Source organism: Saccopteryx leptura, chromosome 10 (assembly GCF_036850995.1).
Source record: "Saccopteryx leptura isolate mSacLep1 chromosome 10, mSacLep1_pri_phased_curated, whole genome shotgun sequence".
Classification (NCBI taxonomy): Eukaryota; Metazoa; Chordata; class Mammalia; order Chiroptera; family Emballonuridae; genus Saccopteryx; species Saccopteryx leptura.
Genome location: NC_089512.1, coordinates 6,274,794 through 6,301,599, shown reverse-complemented (window position 1 = coordinate 6,301,599; position 26,806 = coordinate 6,274,794). Strand labels below are relative to the sequence as shown.

The following is a 26,806-nucleotide window of genomic DNA, read 5'->3' as shown; positions in this document are numbered from 1 at the left end:
TGTTTATTATTGAATCAACTTGACAACACAGTCCATTGATCATCTGAAGAAGAAATTCCTACAGAGTCAAGTAGTTTCTCAGCCTCGGAGCCAGCGCCGAGCTCCCGTGCGCGTGTTGAACAGGTAATCTCTGCCTGTACCTGAGCTCAGACGGTTGGGAGAGAGAGGGGGCACCGCTGGTCTCAGCAGAACTGCCTCCCTCCCCTAAGGGTAAGTGATGTCTCAGGACCCTTAGTCTGACACCCCCTTCTGCTTGATCCAACCTTTCCCCTCCCTCCTTTCTCAGAAAATCTTTTGAGGTGTGGCACAAATATACAGAAAGATCCTGATTCCTAACACTAGACACCAGCTGCCCTAAGCCCAGTGTGAGATTACTCTGCCATAATTCACTGGTGACAACAGAGTATATGGGCACCTCTCCCCTCACCACCTTCCCCCACCACACATACACCCTGGGCAGGAACCAGACCAGCTCTGAGTCACTTCCTGGTCTCACAGGTGTTTGACAAACATTGGCCGAAATGTGAGTGGGGATGAGAACAGAGCCCGTTCAGAGAAAGAGGAGATGGTGAATGCCTAGTGGTAGGAGGAAATGCTGAGATGGGGAAAGGAGAGGAGTGGGTCTGGGTGGAGAATGATTTGGGAAGAGAGGGACTCACAGGAGTCCTGTGCTCTGCCATCGAAATGCTGCTGAGGGAAAAAAATGAGAGGGCGCAATGGGTTGAACCCTGTCGGTGGGGTCCGGAGCCCACCTACCTCCTGCATCCTGAGGGTGCTGGGGTGGGTGCTCCCACAGGGGTAGCCATCCATAGGGAAGGGGGCAGGTTTGGCAGAGGAGGACTCTAGAGTAGCTTTAGTGCCCCCACTATACCGGGTAGAGTCAACATACCAGGCTCATGGTGCTGCTGGGTGCCTGGGGTGTCTCCATCCTTGGCACGTCCGTGAACCCCTGAATGGACCCCTCAGTTCCCTGCTTACTGGGGCAAAGTAGGAGCAGGAGTACAGGATGAGACCCTGGGCCCCAGCCTGCGTTCAAGTGATGGACTTCCAGGCAGAGACGTTTGCAAAGGAGGCTGACCTGTTTAGCAGCAGAGCCTGGGCTGGTTTGCTTGGTGCCTGTAGCACTTGGGCCAACCTAAAATGCCAGGAAGAGAGACCAAGCATGAGGGCAGCAGACCTGCTGGCTCCAGGACCCAGCATCATTCACCTGCCCCTTTGTATTGGGGATAGGCAGTGCCTGTATACAATGTCCACATTGTTACCCCCACCATCTCCTGGGTTCAGTTCTGTGCCCACAAGAAACTCAAAGTCAGGTAGATCAGGTTTCAAGTAGAGGGCAGGGGTAAGGAATAGGGTAAATGCCCAATGCACAACACACTCAGAGTCTCCAGGCCTGGGCCTCATCCACACCCATCCCATGCCAAGACTGGGCTCTGCCTACGAGGGAGACAGCTTCCTTCTGGCGTCTCTCTGCCTCTACCCTGACAGCCTCTGGAGAAAGGACAGCATTCCTTAATATCCGTGAGCTTGCTCATCACCGTGGGCATTGTTATCAAGTCTTGGCTGGAACCACCTCTCCCTGGTGGGGTCCAGTAGTGGGCTGGGGGAGGCAGGGAGCATAGGGACAAGCACCCTACCCCTGGAGGAACCTGATGAGGAGCCAGCCCAGAGCCGAGAGGAGGAGGGCACTGGTCACTGTCAGCACCACCACAAACCAGGGCTCCGGCTGCCAGAACGCCTCTATGTCTGTCACAAGCAGGGGTGTCATCACTGAAGGCACCTGAAATAGCAGCCACAGTATCACCACTGTCCTACCAACCATCCTTCAAACCCCTCCAAGGCCTTGGCCGCCCCACACCCCAGATTTGATCTCCTGTATTGTTCCTTGCACTCATCGTCCACCTGGAAAACGGGGTCTCCTCCCCTCTAAGATCCTCTCTCCCCACCATTCAAGGGCCTGAGGACCCCCCTCACTGTGGTTCTGTGGGTGCTGGTGGCCACTGTGCTGGTCCTCCATGGAACTAGATGCACAATGACGGTCGCTGTGGTACTGAGGTGGGGGATGGAGGGGCCTGCATCGGCCACACGGATCAATAGCTCGTAAGTGCGGGGCTGCTCCGGCCAGGGAGGCCCCCACACGAGGTCGTTGAGCAGCAGGATGGCTCCTTGCAGGCTGAATTGACTCTGACTATTTCCTGAAAGCAGAGGGGCAGAAGAAGGGGACCAGTGCTGGCTTTGCCTGTTCCTCTCCCACAGCCCGTCAGCCCCCATGGGCCTCACCTCCCACAATGCTGTAGGAGAAGGCCCGGCGCTGTGGCTCCTGAGGGACCCGACATGACAACGTGGTTACCACCATGCTACGGCCCGGGAACGTGTGGATGGTGAGTTCCTGGAATGGTGGCTCACAGGCGGGAGCATGGTCATTCACATCCTGCAGGAAGGTAACCAGGTCACCCACTCCCCACATCCCCAGGTCACCCACTCCCCACATCCCCAGGTCACCCACTCTCCACATCTCAGGTCACCCACTCCCACATCGCCAGGTCACCCACTCCCCACATCCCCAGGTCACCCACTCCCCACATCCCCAGGTCACCCACTCTCCACATCTCAGGTCACCCACTCCCACATCGCCAGGTCACCCACTCCCCACATCCCCAGGTCACCTAATCCCCACATCCCCAGGTCACCCACTCCCCACATCCCCAGGTCACCCACTCTCCACATCTCAGGTCACCCACTCCCACATCGCCAGGTCACCCACTCCCCACATCCCCAGGTCACCCACTCTCCACATCTCAGGTCACCCACTCCCACATCGCCAGGCCAGCCCCTTAGCCTCCTCCCACCACAGCTAGAGCCTCGGTATCAGGCACCAGGCTACAAAGCTTTCTGCCTCATCTAGCCAACCAACAGGAAAAAACTGAGGCCCAGAGTGAAAAAACAGACTGCCAGAGGGAGAGCTGAACTCTGCCATTCTTTCCAAGGCCTCGGGGCTCAGTTACCTCCACCTCAATGGTAATGGTGCAGAAGCCTGAGCGGTGGATAGTAGGGTTCTGGTCTTGGCTAAGGTCAGTCACCAGGACAGTGAGCCTGTATGAGGTCTGCTGCTCATAGTCCAAAGGTCCCAGGAGGTGAACCTCTCCTAGAAGGGGTAACCATGACTTCAGCTTGCAGTCAACTCCAGCTCCACCCTTCCGTCCCAGGCCTGGAGAGTAAGTACCGCGCAGACGGTCCACAGCAAAGGTGGCAGACCAGCCCCAGATGTGGTACTCAATGCTGTTGTGTGGGTAATCCATGTCCGTGCCCACCACAGAGCCCAGCAGGGTGCTGGGCCCTGCATCTTCGCGAACCCGGAACGTGTGTGAGACGCAGGTTGGGGAGAATTCGTTGACAGGTGTCACCATCACTAGTATTGGCACCTCAGCTGGAGGCCGTTAGGCAGTCAGGAGTTGGCCTGGGGTTCCCAGCCCTGCCCTAAGGGTCTGAGGAGGAGACATATCCCTGCCCTGGGGATCTAGGGAGGGAGAGGGTCTGGTGGGAAGGAAGGTCTGGGAGAGGAGAGATGTGCTCCTCCCCCTAGGGGTCTGACATGGAGACAAACAGCCCTTCCGGTTTCTGAGGGAGGAGAGATGACCCTGTCCTGAGAAGGGGACAGGGAACAGAACAGCTTTGTCCTGAATGTCCAGGCTTGGGCATGATCACTCACTGGTCATCAGTGGCTGACCACCATCGAACACCAGGATGGAGGCTGTCTGCTGAAAGCAGGCCCCAGGAGTGTCACAGTCCAGTGTGGCATTCACCTGCCCAGAGTGGCCAGAGTGAGGCCCAGCCACCACCTGGAGAGCCTTGAGCCACACTGGGCTGCTCAGGCCAAGACCTCCACAACTAGCCTACCCTGACCCTTTGTGTTTCAGGAGGTAGGCGCCACCATCTGCTTCACCCCCATAGTGGCTCTCACCGACCCTTGCCCCTCTACCCCCAAGCACAGGGCACCTCCAGAACTCTGTCGCTGAGGCAGAGGCTGGCTGAGCCAGGAGGGCTGTGGAACCATAGCTGGTAGTCGAGGGTGGAGCCAGGAGAATCTGGGTCAGTGCACGTGAAGGTGCTCAGCACGGTCCCCACAGGAGTTGTCTCGGGGATTTGAGTCCTGGGAGCAGAGGGTGGGCGGCAGGGTGGCGGTCGGTTGGGGCAAGAGCCATGGTGGCTTCCCAGTGGCTTAGGTGAGGCTCAGGTGTACTCACACCAGCAGTGCAGGGAGGCAGCGAGGGGGCCAGCGGTTGATGGGAGTCACATTCACGGTGAGATCGAGCTCGCCGCTGGCCCATGGCCGGAGCCGCTCGAAGGCCTTCACCTTCAGCACGGTGACCGCTGCGCCTGTGGCCCGCTCCAGGTCCAGGGGCGCGGTGGTCCGAACCACGCCATCCACTGGCGCGGGGTGGGAGCGTGGGGGACGCAGAGTTCGGCCCCGCCCCCAGCTTAGTCGGGTTCCCAACCTCCCACCCGACACCCTGGTGAGGGAGGGCGCTGAGTCTGGCCACCCAAATCACCTCTTCCAAGGCTCACTTCTAACTCCTATCCCCGCCCCCCAACGCGACCTCGCCCTAGTTTGGCCTAGGCTCCAGCCTCGTTTCCAGGAAGGCAAAGGCATAGTGCCAATAACCTCTGGACCACCTGCGGTGCCCCACTCCACACCCCTCACCATGTCCGACGGAGAAGAGTGGGCAGGGCACCGGAGAGATGATTTCGTAGAGCACATCGAAGCCCTGGGCCTGAACCTGAACCACCTTACTCCCAGGGACCAGGTCCTCCGGGATGGTGATATTCTGGTTCTGCTCCCTAAACCAAACAGAGCACTGGCTCCTGCGGATCCTGCCAACCTCCCTCATCCTAGGCGGGCGACACTCCCGCAGCCCCACCTTAACCTACTCCTTCATCCTTGGGGTTAGGCCCTGCCTCCCCCACTGTCCCAAGGTAGGGGAGCCTTACAGGAAGGAGACCTGGCTGGAGGGATCAGGCAAAACTTTCACTGTCAGCATCCCACGGCAGCTTTGGCTGGACCCAAAGGTCACCAGGACCTGAAGCTGGAAGATCTGCGTGCACACCGAACAGGAAGAGAACCATGGTGTGCCTCCCCCTGCATCCTGCATGTCTGTGCCCAGCCTTCTCTTCAAATAGGCACACCCCCTTCAGGACCTCCACAAGGAGTCGTAACATTACATATATATATATATTCCTTTGAGTCCCATTCTTGAGCGATTAATCCTTCTATTAAAATGCGAACATCCCAAAAAAGAGTGATACTTGAGTCATTGAGAATGTGACTTAACCATCTTAGAGTTGCTAAGAGCCAGTCACTAAGATGTAGATGTTTTAAAGAAGGAACTCTAACCTCCTTCAGACTGCACTAGCCACTCTCCCCAGAATGTTCTCTTCTTGTGTGACTGCTCTGCACACTCTCCTTTCTATTAAAGGTGCCATGAGCTCCCAGAGCCAGAGATCCCTCTTCTTTATGGAATCCAGAGCCCAGCACTGACCGGGGCAAGGTGAGAGAGCATCCGGCATGGGGCAGCAGGTACAGTGTGGGCTGTGTCTGGGAGAAGCACAGGAGGCCACGAACAGGCAAATTTCCAGGAGGTGGTGGCTCTGTCCATCATATTACCAATCCATAGATATCCCCAGGTCCCAAGTTATGCTCACCTTTTGAGCCTGGCCTTTGAGGCCCTGGGGTGGTGCCTGCAGCCAGCCATGCCCATTGATGGAGAATGAGCCAGGGAAGTATGGAGGGTCCTGGGCACTGGTGATGTTGATCTGACAGCACAGAGATGCTGGAGGCCTGATTCCCAGGCCCCAGTGCCCCAAGCATCCCTGTCAAAATCTCCAACAGCCCAGCAGGTACCTGCCCACACTCAACTCTCCCACACCCCAATACTGACACCAACCCTAGCCTGGGCCCCCTTGGCCCTGATTCTTAATCCTTTCTGTTTTAAAACAATTTACTTATTTTTAAAGTTTATTCATTTTAAAGAGGAGAGAGAGAAAGAGAGAGAGAAGGGGGGAGGAGCTGGAAGCATCAACTCCCATATGTGCCTTGGCCAGGCAAGCCTGGGGTTTCAAACTGGCGACTTCAGTGTTCCAGGTTGATACTTTATCCACTGCACCACCGCAGGTCAGGGAACAATTTTCTTTTTTTTTTTTTTAACTACTTTTCTTTTTTGCATTACACAAGTGATACAGAATTTTCATAGAGCATTTAGAGTACACAGGAGAACTTGAAAGAACTCAGCCCCTGAGAGGCTCCTATAGGAACAGCCATGGTCACAGAGGGTAGGAACCCTCAGTGGCTCTCTCCAAGAACATGTGTCATGCAGAGGCTCAGCTGTACACGAAAGGGTCCCCCTGCAGTCTGTACCTCGGCCAGGTAGGGGCTAGGCTTGGTCTCCCCACGCCTCCTCCATCTGCCCCCCACTTCTCTTGTGCTGAACTCACCTGGGCTCCCTGGAGTTCCAGGCCTGGGATCAGCAGAGTGTACAGCCGGGCCCCAGGTGTCACTGTTTCTGGCACCTGGATGACTTCCCCAGCTGGCCAAAGGGGAGGTCAGTAGGCTTTGTTCAGGCCATGCGTGTCCACCCCTGCCAGCTGCCCCGGGTCTTACCTGGGCTAACAAATCGGCCAGCACATTGGACACGGCCAGTGTCCCGCTGCACATCCACAGTGAGTGGTCCCTCTATCACCTGGCTGCCACACGTGAACTGCAGCTGTAGCTCATAGTGGTTCACTGCCAGGGCATCCAGCCGGGCTGAGCTGCTCAAGGTCAACTGCAACGGGCAGGCAGTGCTCTGTGGGGCTCTCCTTCCCCCCGCACCATCTCTGGCTTCGTGAATTTAGGGTCTGCCCTTGTTTCTCCCTGGTCCCCAGCTGTGCCCATGGCCCTACCTTTCCCACATAGATCCCCTGCCACCTGGTCAGGCTGGGTGGGTTGAAGAAGGTGCTGTGCGGCTGCACAGAAAGCAACTTCAGGGTGGGTATGTAAGAAGAGCAGTTAAAGTAGAAGGAGTGAAGGCTGGTGCCAGGCCCCTCGCTCTCGGAGACATTTATGAACCAGGGTAGGCAGGAGAGGTCTGTGAGGAAGGGACAGTCAGGCTGGAGGGCCCCATGCACGTGGCACCGCACAAGCATAGTTCTGCCCTTCTGCCACAGCCTTGTCTTGGGGCCAGGCAACCAAAACCTTTCCTTTTCCCCACATCCAACCATAGGTCAGTGCATTTCACAGATTGGGAGTGAGGACTTGGGTGAGGAAGAAGCCAAGTTAGGAATGAGGGTCAGGGCTTCAGATCTTTGCCCCTTCCTGGTCCCCCCTCCCAGCCCCTGCTCTCCATGGTAACTTCTCTGAGGAGAATCAGGACTCCCACTGTGGAGTGGAGAGTGAGAATGGGGGTTTCCCCACCCACCAGCTCCTCACCAGAGATAGCCAGAGCAAGTAGTGCCAGTGACCTAAACAGCACCATGGTGTCCTAAAGATTCGGACAGCAGAAGACACTGGAAACCAGAGGTGTTTGTTAGGCTCACCTGTTGCCAGGTGAGTTGCTCAAACACACTGGGTGGGCAGGACTTCTGGGCCTCCCAGGCTGCAGCTCCACCCATCCCAATGACTGAGCTCTAGACTCCAGAGGCATCCCTAGGCCTGTAAAATCCTGCTGATCCCAGTGAATTCCTCCATTTGTTACTACAACCCAAAGGGGATATGAGGGGAGGAGGATCAAGCTTCAGGTGGGGAACCTGAGACTCATGGAAGTCTTGATCCAGCAGTCCTTGTAGACAGGAGACAGAGCAAGACAGTACCCAGACAAATTAGGCCTGTGAGTTGCTACCTCATAGAGCCCAAACTCCAGCTGCCCACCCCCTTGTTAGAACATGATTTGCCTACAAACTTTGAGCCCAAATATCAATAAAATCTCTCAAAAGTTGTTTACCTCTATCAAGCAAAAGGAATTCTTGATGATAGAAATGAAATAATGGTTATCTTAGGGGATATCAACTGGAGGGGGCACAAAGTGACCTCCTGAGAGATATCCTATATCTTTTTCAACATTTTTTTTTTTTTGTATTTTTCTGAAGCTGGAAACGGGGATGCAGTCAGACAGACTCCCGCATGCGCCTGACCAGGATCCACCCAGCATGCCCACCAAGGGGCGATGCTCTGCCCATCTGGGCGTGTTGCTCTGTTGCAATCAGAGCGATTCTAGCACCTGAGGCAGAGGCCACAGAGCCATCCTTAGCGCCCAGGCCAACTTTGCTCCAATGGAGCCTTGGCTGTGGGAGGGGAAGAGAGAGACAGAGAGGAAGGAGAGGGGGAGGGGTGGAGAAGCAAATGGGTGCTTCTCCTGTGTGCCCTGGCCAGGAATCAAACCCGGGACTCCCGCACGCCAGCTCCCGCACACCAGGCCAATGCTCTACCACTGAGCCAACCGGCCAGGGCCTCTTTTTCAACATTTTTATTTATTGTTTTTATTTTTTGTTTTAATTCAGTGAGAGGAGGGGAGGTAGAGAGACTCCTGCGTGGGCTGGGACCAGGATCCACCCAGCAAGCCCACTAGGGTGCGATGCTCTGCCCATCTAGGACGTTGCTCCATTGCTCAACAACCACTCTTCCTAGCACCTGAAGTGGAGGCCATGGAAACACCTTCAGTACCTGGAGCCAACTCACTCCAATTGAACCATGACTGCTCCAATTGAGGACACAGCTGCAGGAGGGAAGGGAGAGAGAAGTGGGAGGGGGCGGGGTGGAGAAGAAGATGGGAGCGTGTCCTGTGTGCCCTGACTGGGAATTGAATCTGAGACATCCACAAGCCAGGCCGACGCTCTACCACTGAGCCAACCGACTAGGGCCAACTTTTTTTTTTTTTTAGCAATAGAGAGAGAGAGAGAGAGAGACAAGGAGGGAGATGAGAAGCATCAACTCATAGTTTTTGTCCCTTAGTTGGTCATTGATTGCTTTCTCATATGTGCCTTGACAGGAGGGGAGGGGGCTACAGTGCTAGTGACCCCTTGCTCAAGCCATTGACCTTAGGTTTAAAGCCAGCGATCATGGGGTCATGTCTATGATCCCATGCTCAAGCCCGGGACCTCGAGGTTTAGAACCTGGGTCCTCTGCGTTCCAGTCCAGATGCTCTATCCATTGCACCACCACCTGGTCAGGCACCAAACCCTCATATTTCTAAGGCTGCTAGGAGCCTGGCTTTGCTGACCTCTTCTTCACTCCTACGACTGCCATCACAGACAACTGGGCCTTCCTTGTGGTAAGCCCTGTCCACCTCCTGTCCTTTCAAGGCGTGTAACTGGCTGATGCCTCTGCCTAAAATGCCCCTCTCCTTGATTTTCCCATGATGGCTCATCCAGATCCCATACAGAATGCCACTTCCTGTGAGAGTCCTCTCTCCCAAGCTAGCCCATCGCCCTTATTATTTTCTTTTACTGACTGGTCTGTCTCTAATTAGCCAGTATCGTTGAACCTCCCCTGCAGTTTTGGAGAGCCCCAGAGAATGAGCTCTAACCATTCCCTCCAGAGAGCGCCCCCCCCCAACACACACACTCCCTCTCAGTTTGCAAGTGACGCCTGGCCCTGGCCCAGCGGAGGGGGATGCCGATGTCGCCCTAGGAGTCGCGGCTAACCGCGCGCTCCCCACTAGAGGGCGGCCGGGCCTAGCTTGGCCCAGACGTGGGATGGGGAGGGCGCTGGCTGGGCCTTAGTTGAGGTCCCGCCCCTGTGCTGCTGCGACTTCTCGCGCTCCCGGAGTCCTCCGAGGGGCTGGAGCCTCCCATCACTTCCAGGGATTGTCCAAGCCCGGCTCCAGGAGCGGGTCCAGTGGCTGGGCGAGGGGGGCGCTCTGCCTGCACAAGGGCGCTGCCGAGGAACTCGCGCTCTCCAGGGACCTCTGAAGGAGGGTCCGCAGTTCTGTCCTGATAAAACTGGGGAAACTGAGGCTACCGTGGGGAAGCGACTTGTTCTGAGTCACGCAGCAAACCGGAGTCAGCTCAACCGCCCGGGGCGTTGGAAAGTCGCGGGTCGAACCCGCTCAGCTTCTAGCCGCAATCCCACCCCTGTCCACCCAGCTGGAGCAAAGTGGGGGAGTGGGCGTGGGGTTCACCCACCCTACCGGGCCCGAGCGGGGCGGGGCCATTTCAGCCCCGCCCCTGCCCCATTGGCTGCGGCGCCAGGGGCGGGGCGCGGCTGCCAGATGTTGGGGCGGCGGCGGCAGCAGCAGCAGCGGCAACAGGAGCTACGGAGAGCGAGGAGCCGCGGCGCTGGGCAGGGGGCGAGGGCGCCGCTGGCCGGCACGGCCGGCCCTCTTCGCGCCTCTCTCGCTGGAGTTCGAGAGGAACTGGCAGGCCTGGCGGGGGCTCCGGCACCGGCATGCACAGCACTCGGCTGGACAGCTTCCTGGGCCAGCTCCGCTGGGAACTGGTGAGTCTTGGGAGCGGTGTGACTCTTAAAGGACGTGTGTGGGGTGCTCGGCTGCCATCGGCGGGAACGACACACGGGTGGGGGTCCTTCCTTAGTACTTATCCAAGGCGGGATGAGGGCGGAGCGGCCCAGATGGCCCGCGTCGGGTTTCGGACGGTTGGGAGCTGCTCTGGGCATCAAGTAACAGCGGCCCAGCTGGCCATGCTACTGGGGCTGCGGAGGGAGCTTGTGGGGAGGAGGGGGAAGAAACTTCTTTTGGGGTGGAACAGCGGGTTTTGAAGGACTAAAGAGGTGCTGGCGCTGCCGTGGGTACCCTTCTATTCCAGGCTGGCCTGAACCTCCTTCCTCTACCCCGCCCCTGGCAAGTGCTCTATCCTCTGAAAGACGCTGTGCGCTTAGGGGAGCTGAATCCCTCAAAAGGCACTGGATGCTTGCTCCACCCCAACCCCCAGCCCTGAGCAGGACCTACTTCCCGATTCAGGCCCGCAACCCTGCCTCCTGCCCTGGTGGCGGGTGCCGACTTGCCCAACTCTGCGTGCTGCGGCCTGTCGGACTGCCACCAGGTCGGCTTATGGGAGCCACACGAACTTCGTGTGCCAGTGTCCCCATGCCCTTTGCTCACTAGTGGCCTTGCTACCCAGGCCTGCACGCCTGTCTAGCCCTCCTGAGCTTGTGTTCTGAGATTGGCCTGGCCAGTCAGGCAGGGGTGACAAGCACAACCCCTCTGACTTCTGCCCTTTCTTCCTCACAGCCGTGTGGCCGGGACACAGGCTCATCCCCGATGCCTGGCCCCATTCCGCCACCCCCCAAACCTGGCCCAAGTGTTCGCCACCGGCTCAGGGCCTCAGATGCCTTGGAAGAGGACTCCATCTGCTGTGTGGAGGAAGAGGAGGAAGAAGGTGCGGTGACAGGAGACAGGGGCATAGCCTTGGAAGGCCCCAGGGAGCATACCTTGGATTGGGACTCTGGCTTCTCTGAGGTGTCAGGCAGTACGTGGAGAGAGGAAGAGCTGCCTGCACTCCAGCACCCAGCACCCCCACCATGGCGCCCTCATAGACAGCGCCCCTCGGCCAGCGGCCTCTCCCTGTCCAGCGGGGCCCCTGTGGCCAGGGCACCATCGGGCCACCGACCACGGCCCAAGTCCACCCCAGATGCCTGCCTGGAGCACTGGCGGGGCCTAGAAGCTGAGGACTGGACAGCAGCCCTGCTGAGCAGAGGTCGAAGTCGCCAGCCCCTGGTGCTGGGAGACAACTGCTTCGCTGACCTGGTGCACAACTGGATGGAGCTGCCCGAGGCAGCAGGTGAGGGGGACAGTGGGGGTGGGCCCCGTGCCCGTGCTCGGCCCCCCCAGTTCCTGCTAGGTCTCTCTGAGCAGCTGCGGCGCCAGCTGGCCAGAGCCCGCCGGGCAGCCATGGTGGGAAAGCGACTGTCGTGCCCACCTCGAGCAGAACCCGAACTGCCTGCGGACGTCTCACGCTTTGCAGCCCTCATGAGCTGCCGCAGTCGCCAGCCCATCATCTGTAATGACGTTGTCAGCTACCTCTGACCCTGCCCTCCAGCCTGGAACAATAAAGGCCTTTCTCTGGACTGTCCTTGGTTCCATTTGCCTGAGTCTCTCGGAGGCAGCCCCAGCCCTGTGAGGCACAACCCAGGCAGGGGAATCTAAACAGCCTTTTCCCTCCCTCCAGGGGCACCTGATGCCCTTGTTACAGCCCACGTGCACCACTGACCAGTGTTCCATCATCTGGCCTCTCCATTTACGCCTTCCTTCAACGAGCATTTATTGAACGCCTACTGTGGGCTCAGGGCGCAGAGCCTGAGAGGTGATCGGCCTGCTGCCTTGTCAGAGCTCGTAGTGCAGGGGTGGGAAGGCGGTGTCGTCGTCCTCACCCTCACAGCTGAGCTCCAGTACCAGCACCTGCTGTCCAGGCTCAGGAGTCCAGCCTGTCACCCGCTGCACCAGTTCTGTCACCCTGGTGGTGGGCAGGGGTTGGGGGATGGGTAGGTGAGCAGTGGCAGAGAGTGACCGCGGTGACCATGGGCTCAGGGGTGCTGATGTGCCATAGGAGCCCGAGCCAGGAGCAGGAGCAGCCAGGAGTAGGAGCAGCTCAAGACAGGAAACATCTGAAACTATTTTCGGAGTGGCTGGCAGGGCCAGCGGGAGGCAGGAAGCTGCTAGTCCCCTGGGAGCAGGCTGTGAGGGGGGCCGAGCAGGGTGTGGAGGAGCTGGTGGGGCTGACCGAGCAGGCAGCTCCTGGAGGCCCCTCCTCAGGCTCCGGGACCTCACCCTACCCCCAGCCCATTTGCTGGCTCCATTTGGCAAAAGAAAGTTTCAGGAAGGTGTGAAGGGCCCGCATGGGGCTGGGAAGAGGAAAGCCTTCTTGCCTCCACCTCCCACCTCCAGGGACAGAACAAGGCCTGGCTGGAGCCAGGCCTGGGCTCACCTGAGCGGCAGGAGCTGGGCGCGCTTTCTGGGGGGCCATCCTGCCGAGTAGAGCAGGGCTGGGCCGTGCAGCAGCATGGCCACTCTCAGCCCATGTTGTTCCTAGAGAGGGAGGGGTCAGGTGCCGGCCAGGCCAGGCTCTCCCAGGCCCGGGGGTAGGGAGGAACGCGGCGCACCTGGAGATGGGCCAGGAGTGACCCTAGGGTCCTCTCAGGCTGCATCGCCGGCACCTTCAGGCGGTCCCAACAGGTCCAGGTCAAGTGACAGAACTGGGGGCGAGGGAGGGGGAGGACTGAGAGGCTCCCCCCACACCTTCCCCCTGCCCCGGCTACCAGCGGCTGCTGGCCCCCGTCCTAGTGGAGGAGCTGGCAAGAGGCAGGAAGCAGGAGCCAGGGGGTGGGGATGGAAGGTGGGATCAGGGCCCAGAGTTTTAGCCCCCTCCCCACCCGTGCTGGGGCTAGCACAGGAAATGGGGCTATGGGGCCCCCACGCAGGGAAACAAGCAATCCATCACACAGGCTGGTTGTATGTAGGGGGGGGCGGTGCTTCCTGAGGAAGTGTGGGAGCAGGGCCCCTGAGCTGAAGTCTCCAATAAAGTAGCTTATTCCTCCAATGCAAGGCTGGGAGCTGGGAAAGCTGCGACAGGGGTGAGGGGGTACATCCTGTCCCTCATCCTGTGCTGCCGGCGTCTTGGACTACTCATGGACACAAAGGGCAAGGGACACAGTGACCACTGGGAGATCCCAGCAGGGACACAATCCACAGAGGCCTCCTCTTGCGATCCCTTCTTTCTTTCCCTATTTCAAGAGTCTTGGGGTTCTGGTCCCCAGAGCTGAGGGCAGAAGGGTGGCAGGACATGAGGCCCTGCCAGCCTCCCCCAGAAAATATAGTGGGGTCAAGCCAAGACAAGACCAGAGGTGAGATGGGGGATCCTCCCACCCCCTCCACCATGGACAAAGGCAGTCTGTCTGCTAAGTACAGGCAGCCCCCCTCACAAAGGGACTCTGTATGCTGTGCCCTGAGGGACCCCAAGGCTACTCAGCAAAAGCCCAGTGCTAGCCCGTGACCTCTCCCTTCCCTGGTGAGGACATTCTTTCCACCCCCTCTTCTGTGCCCCGAGGAAATGCTAACTGCTGCAGAGCCTGGGCACACAGCCAAAGCCGTTCACAAGCCTGCACTCGAGGAACACGTGCACACAAGCCCAGGAACACCCACACATGTACTCACACGCACTCCCATGAGAGCCCACACTGAGGAAGAGCCCCGCACTCCCATCTGGTACACAGATGTGCAAGCATGTTCCCTCCATGCCCACACAACACAGCACCAGGGATGCCCAGGCCCCGGTGCACTCACACCTCGGACACGAATACGCACGTCCTCACAGGGCTACAAACCTCCACACCTGTGGCAACAGGGAGCTCAGGGCCCTTGAGTTCGGTCTAGGTGGGGCAGGCAGGGATCCCCATGCCAAGCAGGCTGACACTAGGCTCCGGCGCTAGTCCCCCACCCCCCCTCAGGGGCACTCCTGGTAAGGAGGGGGCTGTGTCAGATGTCTGGCTCACTAATGAGTTAAAGCTGCAGCTTCCCCAGACCCAGACCCAGGGCAGCAGAGGGTTGTGCTGCAGGGGTGGCTGATGGCTGCTTCCTGTGTCTGACAGGTCCCAGCCTGGTTTCACAGCAGCAGGAAGGGGGCTGGAGGGTCTTGGTTTAAGAATCTGGGTCTTAGTGCAAGCCAGACGCCAGAGGAGGGCCTATTTGGGGAGGCGCAGGGAAAACCCAGGCTTGGTGTGGGTGTCAGGGGCTTACCGTCTGGATGGCGGGAGCACAGGGCACATAGCGGCTGCAGTAGTTGTCAGCCAGGTGCAGATAGCTGTGGCGAAAGGCAGTGCGGGGCCGTGGCCCGCCCACCACCTTAAATAGCTCCAGGACCACAAGGCCGGCCACAGCCGCTGTAGTGGTGGCAATGGCTGGAATAATCTGGCCCAAGATTCGCTTGCTCTGCCGAGAACAGGAGGTTGGGTTTGGAGCCAGGGTGTAGGGCTCTGGTTTGGCCCCCATCTCTATGCAGGAGTCCCAAGGGACCAGGTTACCTGTGTGCGGTTGGCCGGTGGGATGCCATAGTTCTGAGCTCGCAGGCTTGCTGCCGCTGTCACAAAGTCTACATGGAAGTTGCTGTCATCACCCTATGAGGTTCAGGTCATAGCAGCATTAACACTGCCCCATGCCCCTTCGCCATAGCTGACCACGTGCCCCTGCCCTGCCCTGCCCGCAATTCTGTCTGGAGGATGCTCACATTTCCCAGTTATCAGATAAGGCAGGGGTCCCTAAACTTTTTACACAGGGGCCAGTTCACTGTCCCTCAGTCTGTTGGAGGGCCGGACTATAAAAAAAAAAAAACTATGAACAAATTCCTATGCACACTGCACATCTTATTTTAAAGTAAAAAAAACAAAACAGGAACAAATACAATATTTAAAATAAAGAACAAGTAAATTTAAGTCAATAAACTGACCAGTATTTCAATGGGAACTATAGGCCTGCTTTTGGCTAATGAGATGGTCAATGTGCTCCTCTCACTGACCACCAATGAAAGAGGTGCCCCTTCCGGAAGTGCGGCGGGGGCCGGATAAATGGCCTCAGGGGGCCACATGCGGCCTGCGGAGCCGTAGTTTGGGGACCCCTGAGATAAGGGAAGGTGAGCCGCTTCCGGAATCCCGCTGAGAGGAGAACTCAGGCCAAAGGGCTCCAAAGCTCCCTTCTTAGCTCTTGACCTTCCCCAACCATCTCCCCAACTCAGCCCTTCGCTCCCACTCGGGCCCCCACCTTCTCAAACTCCAGGGGCTCCAGTGGGGAGCCCACACTCCAGTCTTGCAGGGCCGCACGCAGTCTCTGCACCTGCTCAGGGTCTGCCAGGCAAGTGCGTATTGGGACGGTCCTTAGCCCTCATCGCCTGCATTCTTCCTGGAGCCTGCCTGGGGCCTCTTCTTGGTCTCTGCCAAGCCCCTGGTCTCTACCACTTTCAGGAGGACCTCTGATGTTACACTCTCCTCCCCAGTATCCCTAGCCCCCCATTGTAACGTGTGTGTCTGTGCGCATGTGTATGTATGGGCTATATGATTCTGTCTCATCTGGGGGCCACAGGTGCTCCTCAGGGCCCAATGGTTTGTGGCGTTGTTGTTTTTTGCTAAAAACTTGCCAAGGGAGTGGGGGTGGGGGTGGGGCAGCAGGGAGAGAGCCTGAGGTGGCGGGGAGGGGGCAGAGGATGAGAGGTAAGCAAGGCCAGAGGGCCTCAGAGGGGTGGGTTGGCCACATGGCTCCCAGGTCCCCTCTTTCTTCAGCACAAGCTGAGGGCAGGGTTGAGTCTTTGCGTGGCAGCCTGCGGGTGGGCAGAGCCAGGGACCTCACCGAGCTCAGTGGAAGCCAGGTCACTAGAAAAGATGGGGTCCCGGTGCGGGAGCTCAGGCAGCGGCAGCGACTCCAGCATTTCCCTAAGCGCACGCTGGTCCTGTGAGCTAGGCAGCCCGTGCATCCGGGCGTACAGGTTAGCTGCCGCCAGCACGTAGAGGAGGTGCGTGTCCTGCAGTCAGACCGAGAGCCGGGGCTGACCGCAGGTGCGAGTACGCATCCACGGGAGCGCGGGGGGCGGGGCCGCCGCCCTTTGTGGATGGGTTTGAGCGCCCGCCTCGGCCTCATGGGTGCCCAAACACGGCTCTGCCTCTCAGCATCTGTGCAGCAGGCAGAGGTGCCCGCCTTTGCTCTCAGGGGTCACATTGCCATCTCAGAACCCCCAGGGGGCCCCACTCACTTGACCGGGGTCAAACTCCAAGGGCTGAGGACACTGTTTGGGACTCGACCAGAAACGGGTTCCATCCTCAAGCACCTAAGGAAATAGAGGCTGTGGGGCTCAGTCTGGTCTCTCTGAGCCCTCGGCCTCCAGCCCCTTGGTCACCCCCGGCCACCCACTTTATCAGGTGGGTGCTGCCTGAGCAGCTGCATGATGCCAGAGCGGAAGCATCGCTGCCAGTGGCCAAGGGCCCAAAGCACACAGTCTTGCCAGGTCCGCGGACGCTGTCTCAGGACGCCCAGCACCACATGCAGCAGGGGCCGCAACTGTGGCCCACCCCTGTCCGCCAGAGAAGTAAGTGCCCTGTGGAGAGGGGAGGAAGTCTGACTGAGGCCAAGCCCTGCAGAACTTGCTAGGGGTCCTGGACTCGCACCCACTCCTGTTGGTGGCCTTACTGTTGGTGGCAGTTGATGGTCTCAGCAGACAGACGGAAGAGGCCCTCAAACTCATCCCGGGCCCACTGTGGGGGAGGAAGGAATCATAAGGTGTCAGATGGGGAGTGGTCTGCAGCTGAGAACTGAGCCCGGTGGGAGAGGGGTGTCTGGGGTGCTTCCCACCTGCAAGGTGTGCTCGACTGTGCTGGGGAAGTGCCGCACGGTGCAGACAGCATACGGGCCATCCTCCGACTCCGTCGTCCCGGCGGGAGCTCGGTAGTTCTCAGTCACGTGCGGCATGAACACTGAAGCGCTGCCCCGGGTGCCCTGCGTGCCCGCTTCCAGCAGTGGCTTCAGATAGTGGGTGCAGCGAGTAGCTACGTAGTGCCCTGGCAAGAGGGCAGAGGGTCAGGAGTGGGGCCGGCACAGCCGTGGACAAGGGGCTGAGTTTCAAGATAGGTTGCGTGCTCACGGGCCTGGAAACTGTCCAGGGCGGCAGCCACACCGTCCACACGGGAGAAGAACTTGTCCCCGTATATATGCTCCGTGGTGGGGTCCAGGGGGGAGGTGAGCGGGATCACCCGCAGGTCTGAGTTCAGGCGGCGAGCGGCCTCTGCGGCCACCTCTGCCTTGGGCCTCTGAGGAGGAAGCAGGAAGATGCTGAATGGGGGGCAGACGGCATCATGGGAGGACAGTCCGGGACATGGGGTGTTGGAGGGCAGGCACTCACACCAATGTCCTGGGGCTCGAAGAGGAACTGACGGCTGAGGTTGGAGCGCTCAATGTGGTCCATGTCGGCGACAGTCACGCCCCCGCTGCCCCTGGTCCCCAGGCCCACGAGGGCAAAGCCTTTGAGCAGCTCGCAGCCTATAGCACCAGCACCCACCTGCCAGCAAGAGCAGCCTGAGCCAGGGGACCCTGCTCCCCTGCCCGCAAACACACCGCACCTCACCACACAGCTCACCAGAAGGTAGTGCTGGTGGCTCAGCCTCTCCTGGAAACCAGCCCCAAACACTGCGATTTGCCCATCATAGCGGCAGCCTCTCTAGGGGACACAGGCACAGGTCAGTGATGGCTACTGGCCTGTGCCGCCTGTCCCTCTTACACCGGGCTTTCCAGTCCAGGGCCTGGGGACCTTTCCTCCTGTTCCCCCACCCTGAGCCCTGAGTTTGGATATGGCGTCCACCCCACCCGCCAAGGTCTCACCGGTGCACAGTCCTCAGGACTGGGGAGGAGTTTTCCATCTTCTGGGAGGCAATCGAGGGCATCAAAATACAGCCACTGGTCCAGGGGCATGAACTTCCTGGAGACTGCCTAGAGGCCAGGACTTTAGGGGCTCCTGCCACCTCCTGACCCCTCTGATCTGGGCTAGGGACTGCACCCAGGTGGATGAAGCCACCTGGGCCACGGTCTGGGGTCGGGCACCCACTGGGACCCACAACGACCTCTGCATCCCTCCCAGCCCCCTCCTACCTGTACCTGCACCCACCTTCAGCACTTCCTGGGCAGCCACTGCACCCAGCATGGTGGCCATGGGGCTCAAGCCACCAGCACTACTCAGGGCGACTGTCCGGATGAGAGCTTCATCCAGCGGCCCTGGCAGTGGCTCTCCGTCTGCCCCCCTCAGTGGTTCCAGGGCCCGGGCCAGGCCCACCACCATCTCTGCATCTTCCTGTGGGGTAGAACGTCATAGACACGGCAGCCCCAGCCTAAGCGCCACTCCCCACTCAAATCTTTCAGGCGGTCACCCACCCTGTGCCACGGAAAAGGAAGCAGAAACTTGGTGGGGAGACAGACAGGGACCTGGTCGTCAGGCTGTGCAGCCCCACTAGAGGACACCCAGCTTCCGGCCCATCTGAGGGGTTGGGAGGTAGCCAGGGCCCCCCAGCTTTCCGGGGTGGGACCCGAACTTGGTTCTATGAGATGGTCATGTTGCCTCCCAGCAGTTGAGACTCTAATAATACAGAGGCTGGGGGGAGGGGCGGTGGGGCCACTCACAGGATCCCAGGGCTGAGGTGGGCGGCCCCGGAGGTGCTGGAACTTGTGCAGTGATCGGAAGGCTTGATGCAGGCAGCGGGCACGGTGAACTTCCCGGGGACTCTGGGCCACCACACGGGGCTGATACAGGGCTGCATCCAGGGGCTCCTACAGGGGACACCAGGCTCAGGGACAGGTCCAGAATGCTGCCGGCCCTTCAAACTCCCAAGTTCCCCGCCTCAGATGCACTTGCACTCACATGGCTCACAGTCTTGGGTCTCCTGACCTCAGTGACAGTTCCGCCGCGTAAGTAACAGGAGAAAGTTGTTGTGTCCCCAATCTCCAAGGTCCCATCCTCTGGGGGAGATGGAGATCCAACCTCCTTAGTGTGACCGCTGAACCTAAGTAGGTCCCCCCATCTTGTCCTATCTTGCATCTGTGTCCTTGGCATTGCCCCACCCTGAGGAAGACAGGGGGGAACCTATCTCCGAGGACCAGTCTGTGTCAGCCTGCAACGGGCGCTTGGGTGCTGAGCCTGGAACTGGCGTGGAGCTGGCTTACCCCGCACACGGATGGGCCGGGCAGCAGAGCCGTTGAGCTCGACCATGCCCTCGATGCCTGAGAAAGTCACCAAATCCCCGTCACGGAAGTGGCGGGCGTCAGCCTCCTTTCTCAGAGTGAGAATGCCCGGGGAGCCCTGGGTGAGAGACAGCTTGGCTCAGGGTTGCCTGTGCCCGCCTTCCACGGGCTCTGGCAGCTCCTCCTCCGGCCACACCTTAGTGCCCACCTGGGAGATGTGCAGGATGGCGGCTGTCAGGGGTTCTCCTTCTGTGGGGTCCTGAACAATGAAGTGTGCACCAAAGTCGCAGAACAGCTGCCTATGGCGGGATGCTAGGGGTCACTGGGAAGGCTCAGTGGTTAACCACCGCGGGTGTGGTGAGGGGCGGGAGACACAAGGGGGTCAGAAGTGGGGAAGAATGCTCGGAGAGGCTCAGGGGCTGGAGCTCGAAGGAGTTTCCGGAGTGTGTCTGGAGCTGGGGTGGAGGAGACAGGGCGCGGGGCTGGAGACTGGAATCAGAGGGGACGGGGATAGGCCCGGGGCTGGGTGCCTGGGGAACTTGTCAAGCCCGAGCTAGCGACAGCACTGGGACCAGTGGCTGGCTGTGATTGGCAGGCTAGGCAGGCATCTCACGCACCCCACAAGGCCCCGGGTGTCAGCCACCAGAAAGCAGACTCCGTGCTTGTGGCAGAAGTTGCCCACCTCCAGTTGCTCCTCTAGGTTCGAAGCAGTCAGCACCACCACCTGGGTGGACCTCATGATCAGCAGGGCCAGAACCACTGCCCAGCCCACTCTGCAGCTAAGGGCGGGAGTGGGGGACTGGGCTGGCCCGGGGCTGGGGCTGGGAGGGAACCTGGAACTTCAGCAGCAGGTGCTCGGTGATGGGGCCTGTGTGGACGCAGACCTGGACATCGCTGTTGAGCTTGGCCACACGTTTCTGAGATGCCTCAGCCCTGCTCCTTGCCAAGTCCTCCTCCGAGAGGAAACACTAGAGAGAGACCCATTCCAGCTTGAGCGAAGCATTACTATCCCATGGGCCCTGCCCGCAGCCTGGCCTGTGAACCCATAGCCTCTCAGGACCCTCACCTGGGCAGCCAGGTCAGACCAGCAGGTAGGGTGGGGATCGTGCAGAGTAAGGCTGCCCACACCCGTCAGGACCAGGTTTTTGGCCACCTCAGCCCCCAGGCCCTGAAGGCCTGACAGCAGGACCTTGGCCTCCCGAAGCCTTTCCATGGCCGGCAAGCCCAGCACATACCTGTGGGTGGGAAGTGAGAAAGCACGGATCGGGGATCAGAGGTCAGAAAGCCACCCCATGCCCCTCCCCACCTCCGGCCTCACAGTTGCCGAGAGTACAGCTCCTCATCCAGCGACTTGGAGGTGTCCGGGACATCCATCCTGAGGCCTGGGGCCGGACACCCCGCTGCAGCGTGTATAGAGAAGGTCTCCGAGGGAGGCGGTGCCAGCCGCTGCCAGTATGAAGGCACAGATGCTGGGGGCGGGGACGCAGGCAGTGGGGGAGACACTCGCGGCTGGTCACCGCTTTCGCAGCTTCTCTGTCACTTCAGGGAAAGCAAAAATGAAAGTGAAACTAGACTCGGATCTGGTTCCTGGTCCTGCCTCCAGCTAGACAGCCTAGCTTGGCAAAGGTGAGGCTGGCAGCCCTAGGGCACGGGCAAGGCGGACCAAACGCCTTGGTCTGCTCAGCCTCTGGGAGAGCAGGCAGGGGGCAAGCCATGGGAGGGACCCATGGGGGCTGGATGCAGTGCTCTCCTGTGGCTCCTTAGATGTCCCAAGCCTCAGGCCCCTGTCCCCCTCGGGCGCCCCTGCCTGAATGGGCTTCCTGCCCGCAGGATGCTGATGGGAATTCCTTGTCCTGAGGACTCGGCAGGCTTGCTGTCCCGCACACAGTGACCTAGAGACCCTCGAGGTCGTAGCCAGGCTTGGCCCAGAGGCTGTGGGCACTTGTGAGGTTATACTGTCCCGCCCCTGGGGCCCAAACCACAGTCCTGGCTGGAGGCTGGCATCTTTGGGAGTGCCTGCTGGGCCCCGAGCCATCTCCTCAGAGGATAAGGCTGACTCCCTGCCCAGAGCTGCCAGTCCAGAGCAGAGAGCAGGATGGCAGTCCTAGGGGATCGGTCAGGGGTGAGTCCCAGGTCTCAAAGAGGGTGGTCAGTCTCTGAGTGCCTGAGAGAAGGAGGCATGGGGCCGCCATGATCACCTGGGTCTTTATTGTTTTCTTTTAAACTTGGATTTTGAAATAAACTCGAAGTTGCAAAAATAGTACAGCGAGGTCCTGTGTAATCTTCAACCACGAGATGCTTTCTTAGAAACTTGGAACCAGTGATGCTTCCTGCTCCTCCCCCCTTTCTCTCTCTCTCTCTCTATCTCTCATTCTAACTCTCTCTCCTCTCTAAAATGAATAAATAAATAAAAATTAAAAAAAAAAAAAAAAAAAAAAAGAAACTTGGAACCAGTACTCTGGAGGATGAATCACAGCTCCCCACAAAACTCCACAATAGCCAAACCATGCGCTGTCATGAATTCTTTTTTACACTTGAGGCAGTGCTCACCCTCCCTGGGAGCTGGCGCTTTCCCCCACTCCCAGGCACGTTACCTTTACCCTTCCCTCTCCCTCGTCCCAGGGGCCCTTTCTTTTACCTCTGTAACTTGTTTTCCTAAAGCCCATTTCTTCTACCTCTGTGACTTTCCAAATAAAATTGAAAACAAAAACAAAAATCGAGCTAAAATTCATATAACATAAAAATAACCAAAGTGTACAATTCAGTGACATTTAGTGTATTCACAGGGTTGTGCAAGCACCACCCCTCTCAAAACTTTTTGTAACACACCGAAGAGCAGGCGCACCACATTAAATCATCCTTGCCTACCCCTCTACAACCCCCTGGCCGATACTTAACATTCTTTCTGTTTCTAGAGATTTGCCTATTCTGGATATTTAACATAAAAGGAATTATACCGAACGTGATCTTTGGTATCTGGTTTTTTCACTTAGCACAGTGTTTTTGAAGTTCATTCAAATTGTAGCGTCCATCAGTACTCCACTCCCTTTTAAGGTTGAATAATATTCCATCATCTGCGTATATCACAATCTGCTCATCCAGTCACCTGCTGACGAACTTTTGAGTGGTTTCCACCTTTTGGATATTACGAGTAGTGAGTGCTGTTATGATCATGCCTGAACATGTATTTGAGTTGCCGTTTTCAATTCTTTGAAGTCTATACATAGAATTGTTGAGTCACATGATAATTTTATGTTTAATTTTTTGAGGGACTAACAAAACGTTTTCCACCAGCATTGCACAAAACAAAATTCCTATTTCTCAACATTGTGGTCAACACTGGTTTATTTCTTTAATTTTTATTTATTAATTTTAGAGAGAGAGGAAGAGAGAGAAATGCTGATTTGTTGTTTCATTTATTTACGGATTCATTGGTTGATTCTTGTATGTTCCTTGATTGGGAATCAAACCCACGATCTTGGCATACTGGGACGATGGTCTAACCAACTAAGCTATCTGGCCAACTTTCTTTTTTTGGGTGGGAGTGTAAAGTGGTAGGTGATTTTCTGTGTGTGTGTTTTCATTTAAACGTTTATTGGATGTGTCAGATGTACTAGATACAGAAACCAGAGCCAGATTGTCTTTTTGTGACTGGCTATTTCACTTGGCAAATGAAATGCCCTCAAAGTTCATCTACGTTGTAGAATATTACAGAATTTCCTTTCTTTTTAAGGCCAAGTAATATTCTACTGCATCCATATACCACCTTTTGTTTATCCATTCATCTGTCAGTGGATACTGGCTGCCTTCATGTTTTGGCTAGAGTGAATAGTGCTGCTATGAACATGGCTATGCAAATATTTCTTCGAGATCTTGCTTCTAATTCTTTTAGATTGTAATCAAAAATGGAATGGCTAGATATAGTAATTCTATTTTTAATTTTCTGAAGAACTGCTATACTGTTTTCCACAGAAATTGTACTATTTTACATTCCCACCAACAGTGCACAGGTGTTCCAATTTGTCCAAATCCTTTCTAACACTTGTTTTTGTTTGTTTTAATAGTAGCCATCTTAATGGCTATGAGGTGGTATCTCATGGTAGTGTTTGTTTGTTTTGGTTATTTTAAGCTCTTTCCATTTCCTTATAAATTTTTTAACAGTTGATTTTAGAGAAGAAGGGGGTGAAACATTGATTTGTTGTTCCACCCATTTATGCATTCATTGGTTGATGCTTGTTATGTGCCCTGGCTAGGGATTGAACTCACAACCTTGGTGCATTGAGACGACACTCAAACCAACTGAACCAATGGCCAGGGTCTCTTGGTAACTTTAATTTGCATTTCCCTAATGATTACTGATAATGAGCGTCTTTCTATGTGCTTACTAGCCATTTAAAAATGTTCTTTGGAGAAATATCTATTCATGTTCAAGTTGCCCATTTTTATGTTGTTGTTGAATTTTAGAAGTTCTCTATATATTCTGGACATCATTTATCAGATACATGATTTGCAAATACATTCTCCCGTCCTGTGGGTTGCCTTTCTGCTTTGTGGATGTCTTTTTGGTGTTAGTTCTTTTTTGAATGTTTGGTAGAATCACCAGTAAAATGGATCCTGGACTTTTCTTTATGGGGAATTTTTTTTAAATATTTATTTAATTCCCTTGCTAGTTATCATTCTATTCAAATTTTGTATTTCATTATGAGGCAGTTTGCCAGTTTCTGTTTCTAGAAATTTATCCATTTCAGTGAGGTTATTCAATGTGTTGGTGTACAATTGGTCATAATAATCCCTTATAATCCTTTTTATTTCTGTAAATTTGGTAGAAATGTCCCCCAGGATTCTGACACCAGCTCTACTGTATTTATTCCACACCACCAGACAATTCAACACAAGCTGAGTGTCCTATGATTCAGCTGAGTTCTGACACTATCTACTTGGAGATAGCATCAGATTCCATAAGTTAAGGACTCAGTCCTACAAAACTGCCCTCCTCCCCCAACTTCAGATGTCAATCACAAGTCCATGTTGTCACCTGTGCTACTGACCGGCTGGCTTCAGGTTCATTTCGTCAGCTCACAGGACTCAGGGAAATGTTTCACTTACAAGATTCCCGGTTTGTTATAAAAGGACACAACTCAGGAACGGCCAGACAGAAGAGAGGCAAAGGATGAAGCCTGGAAAGAGGCAATGAGGTCCCACATTCTCTCTGGGTGGGCTGCTCTCTCCGCACCCCTGTGTTCACCAAGCGGGACACTCTCCAAACCCCATCGTTTGGGTTATCATGGAGGCTTCATTACGTGGGCACAGTTGATTAAGTCATGAGGTCACCGGTTCGGAACCCAGGGCTTGCCTGGTCAAGGCACATATGAGAGTTGATGCTTCCTGCTCCTTCCCCCTTCACTCTTTCTCTCTCTAAAAAAAAATAAATAAAAATCTAAAAAAAAGAGTCATCGGCCACTGATGACTGAACTCAGTCTCCAGCCCCTTTCCCCTCCCAGGAGGTGTGTGTGGCGGGTGGGACTGAAAGTGCCCTCTAATCACCGGGTTGGCCCCACTGGCAACCAGCCCATCCTAGGTGCTTTCCAAAAGTCACCTCATTAACACAACAAAAGACCTTTATCAGTTATCAGTTTCACCACAGGAAATTCCAAGGGTTTTAGGAGCTCTGTGCCAGGATAAAGACCAAATATGAATTTATTATAAATATTTTATATCTAACTTATTCTAATTTATACCTAATCTTTATTTCCTCCCTTCTGCTCATTTTGGGTGTAGTTTGCTCTTTTTATTCTACTTCCTTAAAGTGTATAAGTGGGATTATTGATTTTAGATCTTTTTTTTTAATGTGTTTATGGTTATAAATTTCCCTCAGTTCAATTTTTGCTGCATCCCATAAATTTTAATACATTATTTTCATTTTCAATTATCTCAAGGTATTTTCTAATGTCCCTGGGATTTCTTCTCTGACCCACTGATGGTTTTAAGGGCATCGTTTTAAGAGTCACATCAGGGAAGATGGCAGAGTAGAAAACTCCAAAAATTCGCTTCTGCACGGAAACAACTGAGCTGGCCTCAACTGTCTGAAGCAACTATTTTGGAAATTTGGGGTCTGGTGGATCATTTTCGCAATCCAGAGGAGAAATGAATGGAGATTGGTCGATTTCAGTGAATTTCTACTTTTCTCATAAGGGCTACTTCCCACAGCCCCCTGTCAAGTAGCCACCTGGACAGTTTCCATATACCCACTCACACCCCACTTACAGTTTTCCATATTTAAAGGACATCTTGGCTGCTCCCACTTTTTTTTTTTAGCAATTATGAATAAAACTGCTATAAAAGAAGTTTGTGTGCAGAGTTTTGCGTGGCCATAAGTTTTTAACTCAGTTGGGTTAATACCCAGGACCATGATTGCTGGGTTGTTTAGCTTTGTGAAAAACTGCCAAAGTGTACCAGTTAGCATTCCCATCAGCAATGAATGAAGTTCTTGTTGCTCCACATCCTCACCAGCATTTGGTGGTGTTCGTGTTCTGGATTTCTCATTATTGCTTTAATTTAAACTTCTTGGATTACATGTTATTTGGATTATATGCTTATTTGCCATCTGCATATCTCCCCTTTGGTGAGATTTATATTTAGACTTTAGCCCCTCTTCCCGTTTTTGTTTTTAAGAGAGAGAGATGAGAAGCATCAATTCATACTGTGTCACTTTATTCATTGATTGCTTCTCATACATGCCTTGACCCAGGGGCTCAAGCTGAGCCAGTGACCCCTTGCTTAAGCCAGAGACCTTTGGTTCAGGCCAGTGACCATGGGGTCATGTCTATGATCCTACACTCAAGCCAGTGATCTCGCCCTCAAACTGGTGAGTCTGCACTCAACCGAGACTTAGGATTCGAAACGGTGACTTCAGCATTTTGGGTTGACCGTCTATCCACTATGCGGCCACCAGTCGGACTATGCTTTGTAATTTTTTGTTGAGAACTGGATTTTCTGAATAGTATGTTATAGTAACTCTGGAAATTAAATTCTCCCACACCTTAGGGATTGCTAACTTTTGCTTCTTGAGGGCGAAGCTGTCCACTTGTGACTTTTAAACTGTTTTTGCGCCTGACCAGGCG

General features: G+C 55.8%; 3 protein-coding genes across 10 annotated transcripts; 1 reads left to right on the top strand and 2 right to left on the bottom strand.

Moving 5' to 3' along the window:
• On the bottom strand, nucleotides 1-7,550 carry CDHR4 (cadherin related family member 4). 7 transcript variants are annotated; one of them, XM_066351558.1, is made up of 19 exons: nucleotides 7,463-7,550; nucleotides 6,937-7,121; nucleotides 6,656-6,818; nucleotides 6,490-6,581; nucleotides 5,701-5,811; nucleotides 4,990-5,093; nucleotides 4,703-4,839; nucleotides 4,245-4,428; nucleotides 3,997-4,150; nucleotides 3,710-3,803; nucleotides 3,224-3,427; nucleotides 3,006-3,145; nucleotides 2,281-2,431; nucleotides 1,975-2,195; nucleotides 1,638-1,780; nucleotides 1,079-1,135; nucleotides 890-977; nucleotides 660-690; nucleotides 1-140 (listed from the first exon to the last, which is right to left on the bottom strand). In XM_066351558.1, exons 1-19 carry the CDS (start codon nucleotides 7,506-7,508, stop codon nucleotides 79-81), a joined length of 2,367 nt encoding a protein of 788 aa, XP_066207655.1. In that variant the 5' UTR covers nucleotides 7,509-7,550; the 3' UTR covers nucleotides 1-78. The 7 variants fall into 7 exon arrangements, with proteins under 7 accessions (XP_066207655.1, XP_066207656.1, XP_066207657.1 ...); XM_066351559.1 differs by having other exon boundaries at nucleotides 660-687; XM_066351560.1 differs by having other exon boundaries at nucleotides 1,650-1,780.
• Nucleotides 7,551-8,552: 1,002 nt separating this feature from the next.
• UBA7 (ubiquitin like modifier activating enzyme 7) lies at nucleotides 8,553-21,196 on the bottom strand. 2 transcript variants are annotated; one of them, XR_010747209.1, is made up of 25 exons: nucleotides 21,004-21,196; nucleotides 20,752-20,920; nucleotides 20,519-20,653; nucleotides 20,303-20,409; nucleotides 19,894-19,984; nucleotides 19,668-19,803; nucleotides 19,366-19,463; nucleotides 19,128-19,274; nucleotides 18,619-18,801; nucleotides 18,336-18,443; nucleotides 18,094-18,174; nucleotides 17,860-18,015; nucleotides 17,602-17,767; nucleotides 17,313-17,518; nucleotides 17,151-17,215; nucleotides 16,875-17,058; nucleotides 16,717-16,791; nucleotides 16,317-16,488; nucleotides 15,735-15,817; nucleotides 15,002-15,094; nucleotides 14,718-14,909; nucleotides 13,085-13,177; nucleotides 12,910-13,010; nucleotides 12,196-12,438; nucleotides 8,553-8,744 (listed from the first exon to the last, which is right to left on the bottom strand). XR_010747209.1 is itself a non-coding variant. In XM_066351120.1 (24 exons), the coding sequence occupies exons 1-24, from the start codon at nucleotides 21,057-21,059 to the stop codon at nucleotides 12,309-12,311; spliced, it is 3,027 nt and encodes a 1,008-aa protein (XP_066207217.1). In that variant the 5' UTR covers nucleotides 21,060-21,196; the 3' UTR covers nucleotides 12,182-12,308. The 2 variants fall into 2 exon arrangements, 1 of the variants encoding a protein (XP_066207217.1); XM_066351120.1 differs by lacking the exon at nucleotides 8,553-8,744 and having other exon boundaries at nucleotides 12,182-12,438.
• Nucleotides 10,222-12,057, top strand: INKA1 (inka box actin regulator 1). Its single transcript, XM_066351121.1, has 2 exons — nucleotides 10,222-10,465; nucleotides 11,217-12,057. The coding sequence occupies exons 1-2, from the start codon at nucleotides 10,415-10,417 to the stop codon at nucleotides 12,009-12,011; spliced, it is 846 nt and encodes a 281-aa protein (XP_066207218.1). The 5' UTR covers nucleotides 10,222-10,414; the 3' UTR covers nucleotides 12,012-12,057.
• Nucleotides 21,197-26,806: the final 5,610 nt, after the last annotated feature.

Bases quoted from the DNA above. Each gene is read 5' to 3' on its own strand.
- CDHR4 (XM_066351558.1), bottom strand. From the start codon at position 7,508: ATGGTGCTGTTTAGGTCACTGGCACTACTTGCTCTGGCTATCTCTG. The intron at 4,151-4,244 runs GTGAGTACACCT...CTCTGCTCCCAG, and splicing joins TGCCTCCCTGCACTGCTGGT to GACTCAAATCCCCGAGACAA. The intron at 3,428-3,709 runs GTGAGTGATCAT...AACGGCCTCCAG, and splicing joins TGGTCAGCCACTGATGACCA to CTGAGGTGCCAATACTAGTG.
- INKA1 (XM_066351121.1), top strand. From the start codon at position 10,415: ATGCACAGCACTCGGCTGGACAGCTTCCTGGGCCAGCTCCGCTGGGAA. The intron at 10,466-11,216 runs GTGAGTCTTGGG...TCTTCCTCACAG, and splicing joins GCCAGCTCCGCTGGGAACTG to CCGTGTGGCCGGGACACAGG.
- UBA7 (XM_066351120.1), bottom strand. From the start codon at position 21,059: ATGGATGTCCCGGACACCTCCAAGTCGCTGGATGAGGAGCTGTACTCT. The intron at 17,216-17,312 runs GTGGGAAGCACC...CCTCCCCCACAG, and splicing joins CAGTCGAGCACACCTTGCAG to TGGGCCCGGGATGAGTTTGA. The intron at 16,489-16,716 runs GTGAGTGGGGCC...GTCTGACTGCAG, and splicing joins TGGAGTTTGACCCCGGTCAA to GACACGCACCTCCTCTACGT.